We start from the raw sequence: 15861 nt of genomic DNA, 5'->3' as shown, positions 1-15861 counted from the left end.
GCAAATTGTGCTCTGGATTGTGAAGTTCAAATCGGTGAACAGGTGACAAGAAAACTGGTTTATGGATGTTTGCATCTTGTAAATCAAAAGTGTATTTGCATCTTTGGAAAGGGCCTCGTGGAATTGTGTGTTGAAACTCAAAATCTCAATTCTCTTTTGCAAGTCATTCGTTTGTTTTCGGGTAACTCAGAGTTAGTGCAGTAACACATATAAAGGTTGCAATTGAGTATTGAGAGCTGTAGGTGAACATTGCACTTGCCGTTGATGTCTTTGGGTTGGAAAGGCAGACCTGCCAGTGTGAACGGTACTATCGTGCCTGTTGAGCTAAGATAAATAATAGAACTCAAATCCGCCAGCTGCGACGTGACTCATCTGGTCCCTTTTCTCCTTTGCCAGGCTATGGAGCAGAAGTTGAAGGAGGCCGAGGAAATGCACGTACTGCTGCAACTGGAGTGTGAGAAATACAAATCGGTTCTGGCGGAGACGGTAAGCAGGATGTCTGGTCGCCTGTGCCTTGTGATGTTGCAAGCTGCCTTTCTTCTGCTGTATGCTTTCAAACCCTACTCTCTTCTTAGGAGGGGATTTTACAAAGGCTACAGAGGAGTGTGGAAGAGGAAGAAAGCAAATGGAAGATAAAAGTTGAAGAATCACAGAAGGAACTTAAACAGGTATTTCTGAAGATCTGCTTTTTGCGGCAGCCAGGCAGTTTCTGCCTGAAGTCACAGAGTGTGTTTGAGCGCTGTGAAGGCAGGTGTGGAACAGCCCTGGCTGCCTGGTTTGATCTGTGCGTGACCAGTGCACGAGGAAGGTGAAGTCTGCAACTGGTATAATAGGAATAATCCCTTCTTATAACAATAGTATTTTTGGTGCTCTGACACTTAGTTTCACGCTAAGAGTAATTCTTATTTTTTCGAAGAACGTATTTCCATTTAAACTAGAAAGTGGAGGAATAGTCGCATAAGTCTAAAGACATCAACTATTCCTGTTGCCATCTTTAGAGAAGCAAGAACAAATGAACAGCACAGGTATAAGGTCTTTGACCATTATGACAAGCCTGTGTCACAGTCTTTGGCAGGTGGTGCAGGAGGCAGCCGAATAGCACGTAGTAATAGTAGTATTAATGCTGATGGGATAAGAAGCCAAAGATTTAGGAATGTATATGTGTCCCATTAATGTGCCCAGGAATATATATTTTTCTGATCCTAGCAACTCGGACCATATTTCTGTTAAGCACCTCTTTTTTTTTTTTCAAAGTCCATTTGTGAGCAGATACAGACTCTTTATGCTAAAATTTAAGCGTCATATAATCACAACAATTTTTTGGAAGATGTTAAAATACTGCTTAATCCATTATGGTCAACTAATTACACTTGAAACTGTCTGTAAAGCTTTCCTTTTTAGGAAGGCTCTGTTGCGAGCAAAAGTGGTAAGAAAAAAGCCTTTTATGTTTCTTTCCTAATCTAGAATTAAAGTAGGTCAAAGTGCTTTTTTGAAAGAAATTATTTCTAAAGTGGTTCTGCTTAGTAAATTTGAGTGCCAGAGCATGAGCCTGGAGCAAACAGATGATTTATAAACATCTTGTTTGAGGAGCTTATAAAAGGCTGTCAGATCTTGAACTATAGATGTGCTACCATCTGCTGCACTTAGGCAGCCTCTAATAAGGCTAAATATGCTGGGTTTGGTTACGTATCGTACATGGATGGAGACGGTCTTCCCTGTCTAGGAAAGGTATTTCTTTTACCATCGCCAACAGGCAGCTGGCTTAGTCTTTATATTCCAAATCTTTTGGGCATCTAGGCTCTAGATGTTAAAGAACTTCTTACGTTGGGAGAAGTAGGAGAGGTGTTCTAATGGAAACTCAGTATATTGAATTATTTGAGCGAGCATCTTATTTTATTTGGTCGCTGTGATTTCATCCTTAATATGTTTAAATCGTAGAAGCAAGCTTGTCTGTATATGGAGAGTTTGTCTTAAACCACCCCAACTAAATGATACATTTCTCTTTCTTGAAAACCGCAGATGCGTTCTTCAGTCGTTTCTTTGGAGCACGAGGTAGAGAGGTTAAAGGAAGAAATCAAAGAAGTTGAAACTGTACGTGCAGGTGTTGGGGTTTTTTTTTTGTCTTTGAAGCTTTCTGTTACTTAAACGTGATTTAAACTTACGCTGTAAGTCTGAACTTCCTAGGACTTCTCTCCTGCAAGTAATGCAGCCTGTGCTGCAGTTTAAACTGAATCTTTTGGCCAGTGTTTTTGAGAAGCAGAGAAGCTGGGTACTGGGAATTGTCCTTTTTTTTTTTACTTCTGTGCTCACTCACTGGGCTCCTTCTTGTGAGACTGAGCAGTTTACTGCTTGTTGATGATCTTGGGCTTGATGCTTTTTCTTTTTTTATCTTTTAAGTGTGACAGTTTAAATCTGTGCTGTGCAATCACTGGATTTGAAATGCTCTCTAAATGTCATGAAATATTTGACAGAAATTTATAGCTAATTATAAATTGAGAAAATGATACTGCAAGAAAGCATTAAAACCGTCTGTTTTAACTCTGTTTTTCTCTTTCTAGCTTAAAAAAGAGAGAGAACATTTGGAAAGTGAACTAGAAAAGGCAGAAATAGAACGATCTACTTATGTTTCAGAAGTCAGAGAGGTAAACATCATTGACCAAACTGTTCTTTTTCTTTTGGTTACCAGTTGGCTGGCGAACTAATCTAATGCTTAGCCCCTGTGGCTGAGGAGTTTATATGCTTGTGACCTTAGGGTAGAGCGACACACTAATAACTGAGCAGAAGAAAAGTGGGCATCCTAAGGAGACAAATCCTAAAACTCTAAACTTCATTTCAGCTCAAAGATCTGTTGACTGAATTGCAGAAAAAACTTGATGATTCATATTCTGAAGCAGTAAGACAGAATGAAGAGTTAAATTTGGTAAGAAGCTTGTTCTCTGCTGGGCACAAACTAGGCTCCCAGCATACTTACGAAGCGGAGACTTATTTCAAATCCTGTCTGTTCTGCTAACCTCTTCAGCTTGATATTTTTGTCCATTGCAATCATTTATGTAGTCTTGACTTTTACAATTTGTCTCTTTCTCTGCTCCTAACAATAGCATGTCTGGTTCTTAAGACTTTTTCCAAAGTCTATAAGACTTTCATTCCTGAAACTCCTTGAGAATCAATGTTTTACAGTGTAGATGTACGCAACAGCAAATATAATGTCCTTGAAGCAACAGAAATTGTGCTCTTATCGGTTTAACCTGAGGATTATTCTCTGGTGGTTTTTTTCCAAAGCTTTTGAGGGTGCAGCTGTGGTATCCATGCTCTGACTGTGCAGAACCTTTTCCATCCTCCTCTGTATGTACAGAAATTGGCCAAAACCAATGTTAGATTAATTCAGAGTATCCAGCCTCAGCAGCTGGCATCCTGATGTGGCTGAACAGCTGTGCTGGCTTTGGTGCATGCACTGTGTTTGTCTAGAAATGCTCTCCAGCCAAGCTCCTGTACCAGGTTTTCTCAAGAAGGAGTTGGATTAACCGAGACCAGACATACAGATCCAAAGATGCATGGTTTTCCAGTTTGAGCCCTTTCACTTCTCACTTGTTTAAATGACACGTTTTTTAAGGCTGCAGGAGCAGTCAGATCCTTCCTCTGCTTGTGTTGAACTTTCTTGCTTTTGAGCCAGAATCGAGGAAGGTTGTCTCTGTCACCACGTCTTTGTGGGGTTTTAGAGTAGTTGATGGAACAACCTCTCACGACAGGCTGAGCTGCTGATCTCACCAGGATACTGCCGCTAATGTAACTGGGTTAAAATAGTTGATTTTAAAAAAACTCACCACAATAACAATCTGCTTAAGTTAATAGTATGCTTGGCAAGTCTAGTACAGCATTGCTTAGCATCCTGCCTCAGCAATCAAAGCCTCTCGTTTTGAAAGCAAGGGAAATGGGAATTGAATGCATATCTTAGAGTTAATCAGTAAACGCCAACCTCTTGAATATAAGAGGCAACAATCTATTATGTCTGTAACAACAAAAGCTTAAAAAGCTGAGCTCCCTGCTAGGGCAGCTTGATTCTGCAGTCTGATGATGCTTTGCTGGTAGGAGCGTGAGGAGGTGGTAAACAGCTGCCTTCATGCAAATGGCTCAGGAATGCTGTCCAGTGTGTATGAGGGGTTTTTGCAGTAGGAAGGAGGCTGAGGAATAGAAATGGTGGGATTTCAAAATACGTTTCCCACTGATTTATAAGGCGAGCAAGGAGAGAAGCTGAAACGGCAGAGGAGCTTAACAGTGCTTCCCCAAAATGTAGAAAACCAGCATCCACCAGTCCAGGTGCTCCAAAGGGGGGGAATCTTCCAAGGGTGAGACAAATATAATGTGTAGGTTTGGAATCAGTGAGAATTCAGGGCTCTGAGTAGCCTATTGTTCACTTCTTTAATCCCCTGCTGGCTCCCAAGAAGATTGACAGCAGGAATAGTGAACATTAGCACAGTGCACTTCAGAGGCACAAATCCAACAAAATTGGCACTCGAGCTTCTTGTTAGCACTCCTATTTGAGGCTCAAGCCTTAAGTGCTGTGTCTGGTTCTGTATGCTGTGTTGAAGAGCAATCGAAATATTCTTTAAAAAATGTTTATATCCTCTGGAAGGCTGTAGTTTAAGGGCAGCCAGTACAAAGTATTCATCCCTCTTGACTGAAATAGTTTCACTTTTTAGGATTGAATCTAAACACAATCGACAACTTAATACACCCCTGTCAGTGATTCATGCCTTAATGTGACATTAACAGACTGGTTGAGTCAACATAGTTGTAATAAGTGGTGCTTTATTAAGATGACAAGTAGAGCTTTTTAGTTTATTCAGCAGTAAAGTGACTGTTTAGCCTGAATTAGGAAGATGACAATCTACATTTTTACATATTTGCTGTGAATTAAGTTGAAGTCTGGGCTGACTTTTGTGATAAGAGTGCTGGAGAGACTTATGTACTGTCAGTATTGCTAATACTCCGGCTGGCAACTTCTATAGTTTAGAAGTTGAAAACACTTGTAATGAAGCTGATGTCTTTTCTTCTGTAGTTTCCATTCTTTAAATTTATCTTTACAGATGAAGTCTCTCTTCCTTGACTGTCCTTGTAAACCTCATCATACGTGTTGACTAATCCAGTGTGCGCAGTAATTGTTAGTAATCTTACTCTCTTTGCAGTCAGTGTGCACCGGGTTAATCCGTGGGACAGACAAATGAAATCTCTGTGTGTGTGAGGAAAACTGATTTTCTTTGTTACTATTTTGCAGCTGAAAACGCAGCTAAATGAAACACTATCAAAACTCAAAGTTGATCAAAATGAGAGGCAGAAGGTAGCTGGTGACTTGCCCAAGGTAAGCAGAGACCCTTAACAGTTGCAGATTTAGGTATTATCAAAACCCTCAAGATCTGTAGTTTTGCAGTGCTGGAAAACCTGGTGACTTGAGCAGTTCGAGGAGGCTGCCTGCCTGCTGGGGTGTCTCGCTCCCCTCACTGGTTCTCCAAGTGACTGGGACTGTGGGTGTAAGAGCTCATGCAAGATACCTGCATGTCTGAAATGATAAAAAGGCAACTAACAGCTCTGTTTAATCTTTGAAGAGTCTCTTCTTCATGATAATTTTATGCCAGTGGGAACAAGTGGTTATTTGGGGCTGACAAATAATTATTTAAAGAAACCCAGCCTAATGAAAAGCCCATTCCACAGCCCTGCACCCACACCACAGCCTGAAGCTTTTAAATCCAGTCTCAAATGACAGTGGTTACAAGTGGTTTACAAGCCATCTGCCCATTTGCACGTGGTTACAAATCGGCTATAACCCAGGAGACTGCAAATCTTTAAAGTTAGCTCTGCGCAAGCTTGATGAGACAAGCAGGTGGGTTACCCCTGCTCTTCCTCAATGGCCGCTCTTGCAAGATAGATTAGAGTGGGAAATCTTTAAGCCTGAGAGGTCTCAGTGCTGTCTGTCACCCCAGAAACAAACCTCTCACGGGAGAATTGATAAATGGAGACAAGAATAGCCTGCAGAGTGTCTGAGTTCTGGCTCCAGACTGTGTATATAACACCTTGTTCCTTCTGCAGTAGATGCATAGTAAGGAAATTGGGCTGAATTCTTGCAGGGCTGGAGAGGGGGGAGTTGTTGGTGGGGCAAGTCTTGTCCTGGAACAGAGACAGATGATCGCAAAAGCACTGCCAGGAGGTGAGAAGGTAAAGGAGACCTGCTGTAAGGTGTTTAAAACAAGTTGCTCAGGACAGTTCTGTTGGATGTTGACATATCAAGTGAGCTGTGCTGATGTCCATGGTTCATGGTATATTCTGTATAAATGCAGATCTATGATTAGGCTTTTGGAGAGCTGTCAGCACTGCTACTCTTGCACAAAATTTTTTCCTGCACAGTTTTTGCCTAATAACTTGACATGAGACTATTAAAGCTTCCCTGTAGAATTGCTCTCAAATGCAGGCAGGCTGACATGCAACATGCTGATTGTAAGGAGACATGTCAATCTTGGCAAATGTGGTGGTCCCCTGAGCAAATCTGGCATAAAACAGATTTCCTTCTGAACAGTATTTTATCTCTGTCTCTAGTGCTCTTGCAGGGATGGGGGTTTGCTTCTCAGCCTTTGCTAATTGTTGTGTCTCCCCTGTTTGTGTGGGTTTTGTTTTGTTGCTTTTCTCCCCTACAGGCCCAGGAGTCTTTGGCATCTCTTGAGAGAGAAATTGGAAAAGTTGTTGGTGATGCCAATGTTATTGAAAACAGCGACGTTTGCACAGAGTCGGTGAGTGTTTCTTTTGAGCCCATGCTCCGGGGCAATGCAAATCTCATGCAGAGTATGAACTTTGGGAAGTGAGGTCCAGCACAGGAACAGGATCTGTGCTGCTGATGGTAAATTAAGGCTTGATGAAACTGCCTGTCCTACAGCTTGTCAGGGTGGTGTCCTGGAGCTGTATCCCAAGGACGCGTTGGGAGTTGTGCTGTCATCTGGATCGTGACCTCCTTCCCATGGCTCAGATTTGCAAGGAGGAAGGGGAGAGATTCTGGACGTGAGATCTGAGATTCCAGTGGGTTTGGTTTGGGCAAAAGCGGGAAGATCCCCAGACTTGTCCCTTCAAGAAGGGAAGCTAAAAATAAATCTGCTGATAACTAAATGAGCTTAAAGCACTAACTGTTGGGTTGGCACTTGCTGACATCTCTAACGCCAAAGGTGGTGGGCAGTTTTGCATGTCCTGTAACACCAAGGCAGAGAATGTCTCTTGCCAGAACACTGACCCCTCTGGGCCTCTGTAGCTGTGGGTAAGAGCCTGTCCTTAGCCACTGGTAGGTGCCAGAATTCAACTTCAGCTGGTCCTGGCTCCTGGGAATTTGTGCCGACCTTGGTGTGGTCCAGCAGCAAAATCTTGCTAGCCTGAGCTTCTGTAAGCAACAGACTTGAGCACTGCCTCGTGCTGTGGGTGGGAGGCTCCCCAGATCAGTGGTGGGTTTTTATATCCTTCAGTAATGGCATTGCATTCACAAGGTCTGGAATTGGGTGGGTTCTGTCTGGGGTGGCCTGCTTTCACGCTTGGAGGTAACTCATGTGAGCCTGTGGGTTCCTGCTAGCACAGATGATTGCTGAGCTGCTTGTGTAGCTCGTACTCCTGAGTGTTGGCCCTAAAAAAGACGCCATGTGTACAAGTGGTTGAGTTGTGGCTTAGTAACTGGGCTTCTCCATCTCCGGAAACTAGAGCTTTCACACCAGCTTCAAAATAGCTTCAGCACAGCTTTCTGGAAGGCAGTTGGGAAGGGGACGGCTAAAGCAGATGCCTTCCCAGCACGTTTTACACAGCTAAGTGGTGTCAATGGAACTCATTACCCATTTTCTTCTTGTGAGTAGAGTGGAAGGAAACGCTGTCATTTGAGGGGGAGAGGAGCACTTGCTGATAGGACAAATAATTCATATCGACTCCTTTTTAGCTTGTGAAAGTAAGCAGCTTCATCAACTGTGAGAGGAAGCAAGGAGTCTTCTGAGGAGTACTGTAGAAAAGCTTTTGCCTTTGTAGTTGTCAGCCGAAGTGAAATGGCTTTCCCAGAGCGATCAGTCGCAGACGCTGATGGGCCCTCGTGGTGTGGGCTCGCTGTGTCTGAGCAAGAGATGCCGCTGGGCCTGTGAGACCATGGGTGTCCCAACCCTAGGAGCTGGGAGGGATGGTAGCTCTGTCCAGCCCTCTCCTGTGTTGTCAGCCGGAGGCCGGTCGGTGATGGTGACAATCGGGTGCTCTGTGTCCCTGTCTGCAGCAGGCTGGAGGAGAAGAGCCCTCCTCAAACCAATGCCAAACTGCGTCCTCTCTGCTATGCCTTCATGGCTTATCTAAGTGGTACATCAGAACGGTGATACAGTCAGTCATTTTGGGGCTGGTGACACTGGTGAGCCCTCCTGAGCCAGGTGTCATTAGATGTGCCCTGTGGTGGCCCGAATGTGCTGGTTTGATTTTAACTGCTTTAGCCTTAACTTGCGTAACCCCTCTGGCTCATGCATCGCTCCGCTGTAACAGCGTGGGCACATTGTGGAACCCTAACCAGCTTTCCTCCAGAATATCCGTCGTTTTATTCTGAAGAGGAGTGTGGAAAAACAGTTCTAATAAACCTGTAATTAAGCCTTCATTAGTTAAAAATACATTAATTGTCTAAACAGCTCTCTTGACAGGTAGCCATTGGCAGAGGCTAGAATTAGAACGTTTTCTTTATCTTCTTCCCCAAGCTCTTTTTTGCTGCCTTTTTTTTTAGGGGAAAAAAAAAAAAGCTGTCTCCCCAGAAGCCTAAAAACCCGGCTTAAAATAGCTCTGAGATTAAAAAAGAAACTCTTCCAGCCACTTCCACCTAGCAACAGTGTCTCTTTTTTTAAGAAGGACCTGAAAACACATGCTCGAAAATGAGCGTATTTGTTCCTTCTGCGTACTGGAACCAACCCACAAAATTGAGAAATGATGCTTGTGTAAACCCTCAAACATATTCTCTGTGTTTTCTTTAGACTCCTTTTCTTTCTGTTTAAAAATAGACCATTTAGTTTTTCTAATCAGCTTCCTTGTCAGTTATGGGACTAGATGATGACTAAAGGGTGCCTTTTAGTATGCTTTAAGGAAGTAATTTATATTCAGCAGCTTGCTTAGGCAGTAAACTTACTTTGAGGCTTATATGAAATCGAATGTGCTTTCCCCCCTACCCCAAATCTCAGTGTAAAAATCATCGCTGTGTAAAAATCATCACTGAAAAGGGGAAGTGATGCACCTATAGAGCATGATGGAGGGGAATCTGTCAGTTCAGCACCCGTCTTAGCTACCAGGTCTGTGATCACAGGGGGTTCCCCACTACCATCCTCTTCCTCTCTTCATCCCTATGTCCCAAAGATGTGCTTTCCCCTGAGTCACCGTGCACTCCTGGGTTAGCAGAAGCTGCAGTATGACTGTAGCGAGCCCAAATCCATCGGGAGCTGGTCAGGATTGGCCCCAGGAGGGTTGGGGATGTGTCTATACTTCATGAGTAAACTGCCTGAGATTAGTAAAGCCACAAAAGAGAAGGGAGAGGAAGCAAATAAGGGAGAGAAGAGCTCTTCCCAGAGATGAGAGTGAATTGAAAAGCTCCTTCGTTGCTTCTGCTCGTGTGGTGGTTTCTGTGCTAATGCACATGCGCTTTCATACCCGGCACTATCGGTCAGTGCTGTGATTCATCTGTTTTCTGGGATGATAATTGCATTTGCCTTTATTCTTTCAGCAGTCTGGTCTAATGGAAGGTGTCCCTGCCCATGGTACGGGAGGGTTGAACTACATGATCTTTAAGGTCCCTTCCAACCCAAACCATTCTATGATTAATCTGTACGGGATTGCGAAGCGAAGTCTCAGTCTTGATTTTCTACTTTAATAAGGGTAAAATAGGTTAAGGCTACCCTAATACAAATTCCCAATGATTTTCTACAGTAGAAAAATATTTACCAGTTGCACTCAAGTAAGAGCTTTGTAATATATGACTTTGTTCTCTTGCCGGAGCCCAGAGTAGTTTCTGTAATGGTGCAGGTGGTTGAGTTTGATTTACTGCTCGCTCTGCGTTACAGCAAGTCTAGCAGCGTTTCCAGCCAAATGGGAGCTGGGAAAGTGGCCTTCTCTGAACTCGCTCTAATTTCCGTGAAACTCTAGGGAGAGATTTGCAACAGCATTATGCATCAGTCTCATTCTGTTAGTAAAACCGCTTTCAGTTGGAGTGGGGTTGGCCGATGCTGAGCGCTTGCGAACACCTCTGTGCTCATGTTGAGAATTGGGTACTTCTGTATTGCTGACACCAAGGCAGAGTTGCTTATTTTTAGCTGTTAAAATTGGAAGGGAAAGCTCTCCTACAGGTTATCTTCACGTCCATATTACGAGCTGAATAAGGAGTAGTAATGTGTGTGTTAGGTGTGGAGTTCTTTGTATGTCTCTGGAGGAGCTAATCAATAAAGGTAATAAAACAGGGATTATATCACTGTTAGCTCAGCAAGACTGACTTTGGGGAGGAGGGCACGCAAGAGGGCAAGAGTCCATTTCCAGTTGTGACACTTCCCTATTAATAAACTGTTGAACTCCTTAAAAAAAAAAAGCACTTTTGTTTAGAAAAGCAAGTTCAGCATTTTAATTTCAGTGCAGGAAGCCGGTTTTCTAGCTCTTGGTAGCTTTCTTTTTTCCTTTGGTGTTGACTGGTGCTTAGACTGCTTTGTGAAGCCCTCATCCAAGTGCAGGTGTGACTGGCAAGCAGGAATTTCCCCGGGGCTCGGAGCAGCGGGTGAACCTGTGGGCTGGCTGGCAGGCAGCACGTCCTGAGCCTGGGCAGGACCATCGGCGCTGCGCTCTGTGAGGGGAAAGGTGTGGATCTCCAGCCAGCTGTTCCAAATGGTTTTACAGCTTGGAGCTGCCTTGTGCTTGGGTATTACGTACCGCTGAGGACACCATCCCACAAATCCTGCTACAGACCAAGCCCTTGGTGGTCCAGCAGCCTTGTTGTCACAGCTGGAGGGGTCAGAAGTCATCCCTCCCGCTGGGCGCACCGTCGCTGCGCTGAGCAGCCTGTGTTATAAACCGCGGGCTCTCATCCGCGTGGGGTTTGCAGGCTCGGGGGGTAATAACTTCTGAGGCTGGATCAGCCGTGGTTACAAGCACAATTCCGGGAAGCAGCGAGTAAGTGGAGTCCCGGGCAGGGAGGGTGGGAGCTGGAGGTCAGCGATGCTCTTGCCGGCGTTCGGCGCTTGCAGGTAATTCCTTGGAACAGGAAACAGTTTCTTGACTTTGAACCATGTTCTCTTTAAATGTGGCCATAACCCTCTGACTTACAAGAATTGTTCCCATCTGCACAAGGAGTTGTAATTTTGTATGGAGGATCTAATTCTAGGCTTTCTTGGTAATTAGATTGTAAATGAGTTTTTAATGATTTTTTTTTTTTTTTTTAACTTCTTCCAGGAATTGACTGATAAAAGACTAAATGTGGCGGGGAATCTTAACCAGGATGTAGGTCATCTCAAGAAGCTGCTCGTGTCAGTAAGCCAAATGCTGTCAAAGGGACGAGAACACTACCAGCTAGTAGGTAGGTGCGGCTGGTGACCGTCTAGTTGAACTGGTGGGCAGCTGTCAGGAAGGACACTGCTCTGTGATGGTGGGACCCTGTTCAGATTTGGCAAGTCAGGTGTCAAAATCTGAGGCTTTCTATGTGCAAATCACAAAAAGCTTCTAGTAGGCACTGCATTTGTTCCTTTCTGGATCCATACTTCAGTTATCTGGGACTGATCTTACATCCCACGTCCCTCTCTTGGCATGTAACTCTCTCCCTCCCTTCCTCTACCTGCTGCTTCACGCAGCCGGTTTTCCCAGAGTTTTGTTCTCCAGGTGCCTGTGCCTTATTTCCTTCATCCCAGCTAAATGTTTACACTTCAGTGCTCTGATTGCTTTGGGATGGAGGATATAACGTAACCCACTGGGCTTTCACTGAGCTCGCAGCAGCGGCTTGCTGTGGTCACGGGGATACGAGTATCTGAAGCATCAGTCTGGCATGAACTCTTCATCCAATTATAGATGCATGAACAAGGCTTTTATTTTAATATACGGCCAGCTTGGAAACCTGGGCCTTTGTGGTTGACTGCATCATGCTGGTAGACTTCTTGAATGACCCAAATTTAGCTAATGGTCAGATAAACTCGAGACACTAAACTTTCTCAGGAAGCCTCTGCTCTGAGCTGGCTCTGAAGGCAGGTTGTGAACTGCTCGGTTTGGGAGGCAGCAAAGCCTTGGCACTGAATGAGCTGCTACAAGAGGTGTCAGAACTCCCTCTCATCTACTGAGGATGGGGACTTGTGTTTTTTCCTGCTTTAGGTATTTTTTTTTCTGCTCCTACCTCTGTAATACAGTGTGGGTGGCAGAGCTGGTCTTAAGGGCCAGTAAGGTTGGTGGTGGGGTGAGCCCAGCCTTCTAGGATGGGCTCAGTGCATGTGGGAGGAAGGTGGTACCTGCTCTGGGAGGCTGTTCTTGCTTGGCCCCCACCACCCTGGCTTGTTCCTCAGGGTTTCATCATGGGCTGACACTAACAAAGCGGCTTGCACGAGCCGCAGGTTTGCTTCAGCGCTGCCCTTTGGAAACTGCTGGGCTGATGTGGTGTTTTGTGTTTCTCTTGCAGAATGAAGTCACGGGGGAATCGTTAATTTGAGGATAGCAGAAGGCATTGTATTATATTTTGCCAAATTAAAGCCTTATTTATGTTTTCACCCTTTCTACTTCGTCAGAAACACTGAACAGAGTTTTGTCTTTTCTAATCCTTGTTAGACTACTGATTTAAAGAAAAAAACCCAACTCTGTAGACACCTCCAGAGTTTAGTTTTATAATAAAAACAAAGCTGTTTGGATAATTAGACCTTTACATTCCTGGAGAGACAGTAAACTCATAATCTTTTATCTTATTTTGCTCAATAAAATTTGTTCAGAAAACTCCAACGTGGTAAAGTCACCAATGGGATATAACATTTTAATACTGATGTTGTACACTGTTTTACTTAATTACATTTTTGGGATTAGCTGCCTCTGACTTCAACCTCAAGTAAACACTCTTTTTTTTTTTTTTTTGGTTGCTAATGTAATCAGTTTTTGTAATGGTGTCAGCAAATAAAGGGATGCTATTATTCAAGGTGTTCCTGCTCTCTTCTTTAACTGAATGTGGATGACTCAGGTGACATTTCCACCTCTCCCCTCCCTGAAATGAGCATCAGGCTGCACTTGGGGTACTTGTTTTTGGTCAGAGGACGAGGCACAAGCTTGAGAAGAGGCAAACTGGGGTGCTTGCAAACTTCAGAGCAAGTCTTCCTTTTGAAGAAAAGGTAGTAAAAGTCCCAGCAAACCATCATGTGAACTGTGGTTCCATGTCATATATCCTCTTTGGGGAAAAATCAGGGAGGACAAGGGGGAGGAACAGTTGGAAACACCGGATTGTATGGCAGAGCCAGCTTTGGTGGGAGTGTTGGACAAGGCTGCCAGTGGTGTGTGGAGTATCTCCCTTTGCCCCGGAGCTGCCTCCTGGATGGGAGTCTGTGGTGGAGTTTTGGGGGGGTTGGATGCTCTGTTACTGGGTGCTACATTGGGAACACATCTGGGGAGGGTCTTTGGGACAGGGATTCTGGGGGTATGGGGAGATCAGGTGGCCCTGCTCTGCTTTGGGTTTTTAAGTGTGTCTTAGAGAAACCCTTCAGCTCCGTGGGAGGTGCTTCAATAAGCGAAGTGAGATGTTGCTGCTTAGTTTTTGATAACACTTGAGAACATGATTATCCGAGGGAAGGCAACAGAACAGGGGGACAAAGTGGATTAATTGTAGAGGTAAAGTGGTTCAAATTGCTCACCCCGAGCTTTTCATGCTCTTGCCTTTGTGGGATTTTTTTGTTAATATTTTTGTCCTTGCTCACCAACCCCCCTTGACCAGACAGGAGGTGAAGAAGTTTCTTCCTGACATGGATCTAGTGGTTTCCTGGATGATGCAAGTCCTGTTGAGAGCTCAGAAATAGCTCAGAAGAGGGAGAGAAAACTGAAAAACCTGTATTTCTTCACAAAAGCTGCCCCTGGGTTTCAACTGTACTGACTAAACTGTCACGTTCCTCTGAGATGTTACTTCATTGAGTGAAAACTCAAATGCTTTATAGGTTTGAAGTAGAAAGTATTTCTTAGTGCCAGAGACACCCCTTGCAACTAGATCTAAGGAAAACCTGAACCCTGGAGGGTCTCCACACTTGCCCAGGCTATGATCAAAGGCTCATCCTTTGGCAGACATCTAGGCACCTATTTTTTGGGGTAAGTAGCAGTTTAACGGATCCATGCAGGTTTGACTGTTTGGAAACTATTTCTGAACATAACCCACGAGCTTTGGTGATGGTAGTTTGGGCTGGGGGTGTTGTGGTGGTGCTCTGATTAGGGTCCTGCCTGTCTGGAGAGTCCCCATGGCCACCCCAGCTGGGAAACTCTTCTTTTGGAGCTCTCACTTAGTAAAATACATGGCCATGGAGGCAGGTGCTGGCTGTGGCGGTTGTGTGGGAGAGCAGCCCTGAGTTTCTACTATTGTAGCTGTGTTGTGGCATGCAGCTGAGTGGAAACTCAGCCTTCCCCTGGATCAGATACTCTCCTTTGTCTGCTCTGTGAATCTGAGTCTCGGCTGTGGTTTTGCTCCTCTCCTTTCCCCTTAGGAGTAAGGGCAATGGACAGCAGGAATCTTCACGAGGAGCTGTTTCACATCCTCCTTGGGCTCACCAGGTAACAGTTCTCCCAGTATATGTGGGTAACTGGCCTGGGGGTACCCAGAGCCTTTCTGTGTGTCTTGCCACGGGCGTTGCTGGTTGGAGAGCACACAGAGACGGGCACCAGTGAATTTTAGGCGTTGGAATGGGCTGCCCAGGGCAGGGGGGGAGTCCCCATCCCTGGAGGGGTTGAAGAGTCGGGTTGACCCAGCGCTGAGGGATCTGGTGGAGTTGAGAACGGTCAGTGTGAGGTTCATGGTTGGACTGGAGGATCTTCAAGGTTTTTTCCAACCGAGATGATTCTGTGAATTCCCTCCATCATTCCCTGCGTCGTTCAGGTGGGGCAGTAGCTTTGCAAGACCCTGGGAAAGCTGGTGGTGAGACCCAGGTTGCACAGGTACCAAGTGGAGCAGGGTGGATTCACTTCTATCTATCCCCAGTGTGGCCCCGTGAAGGCAGAGCAGGTTGAGGAGTTTCCCTGTTCATCCTGCCTCCCCCTCTGACAGCTCGGCTGGAGCTTGGCACAGGTAATGTCCCAGTGAGAACTGGGGTTTCCAGGTAAAGTCATGTCCCTTTTTCCTCAAAAAGGTGGTTTTGCAAATGCTGATGGTGCCTTGTTCAAGGAAGAAATGCTCCTAGAAAGGATGGCAGTGCCTGGAGAGCCTTTGGAGGAGCAAAGGCGGTGTGGCCATGTCTCCAGGATCTGGATTTTCTGTTGGGTTAAACTGCAGAGCAGGGAGTGAAGGTGCTGCTGCAGTGCTTTAGTTTCAAGGGGGAGAGATTTGCAGTGTCATTCCTTTTCTCTCTTGGCAGAAATCCTCCCAGGAGAGGATGCAAGACCTTTTGTTTTGTAATTTAAGTACACGTTTTTATTTTGCTTTGGGAGGTGTGTGGAGGTGTTAAAAGCAGCTGTAAAAAGATCCCCTGAAAAACCCAGCTGAGCAAACCCTAATCCCCTCTCTGAAGGGTGAACAGAGGTCAGGATGGTTCCCCAGGAGCAGTGGGAAGGGGGATGGATGCTGTTTCATCTTGGTGTCCTCTCCAGCCCTTGATAAAATGGGGTTGTTGGCGGTTGCATCTCAAATTTGGAAGGCTTTAGCGTTCC

The 15861-nt window shown here is 45.0% G+C and overlaps 1 protein-coding gene across 13 annotated transcripts in view; it reads left to right on the top strand.

Moving 5' to 3' along the window:
* KTN1 (kinectin 1) overlaps positions 1-13160 on the top strand; it is a 78907-nt gene extending 65747 nt beyond the window's left edge. For 6 of the 13 annotated variants that reach the window (XM_074869131.1, XM_074869128.1, XM_074869127.1 and 3 more), the window contains 9 exons: positions 397-486; positions 576-668; positions 2020-2091; positions 2559-2642; positions 2837-2920; positions 5273-5356; positions 6684-6776; positions 11455-11578; positions 12662-13160. In XM_074869131.1, the coding sequence (XP_074725232.1) occupies positions 397-486; positions 576-668; positions 2020-2091; positions 2559-2642; positions 2837-2920; positions 5273-5356; positions 6684-6776; positions 11455-11578; positions 12662-12666 (729 nt within the window). In that variant the 3' untranslated portion in view covers positions 12667-13160. The remainder of the gene's footprint in view (positions 1-396; positions 487-575; positions 669-2019; positions 2092-2558; positions 2643-2836; positions 2921-5272; positions 5357-6683; positions 6777-11454; positions 11579-12661) is intronic. The other 7 variants (XM_074869136.1, XM_074869138.1, XM_074869135.1 and 4 more) reach the window with 4 other exon arrangements.
* Positions 13161-15861: the final 2701 nt, after the last annotated feature.

The sequence above is a fragment of the Strix uralensis genome, chromosome 4 (genome assembly GCF_047716275.1).
Source record: "Strix uralensis isolate ZFMK-TIS-50842 chromosome 4, bStrUra1, whole genome shotgun sequence".
NCBI classification, from domain to species: domain Eukaryota; kingdom Metazoa; phylum Chordata; class Aves; order Strigiformes; family Strigidae; genus Strix; species Strix uralensis.
Note: the sequence above shows the minus strand (reverse complement) of the source record. Positions and strands in the feature narration are given on the sequence as shown.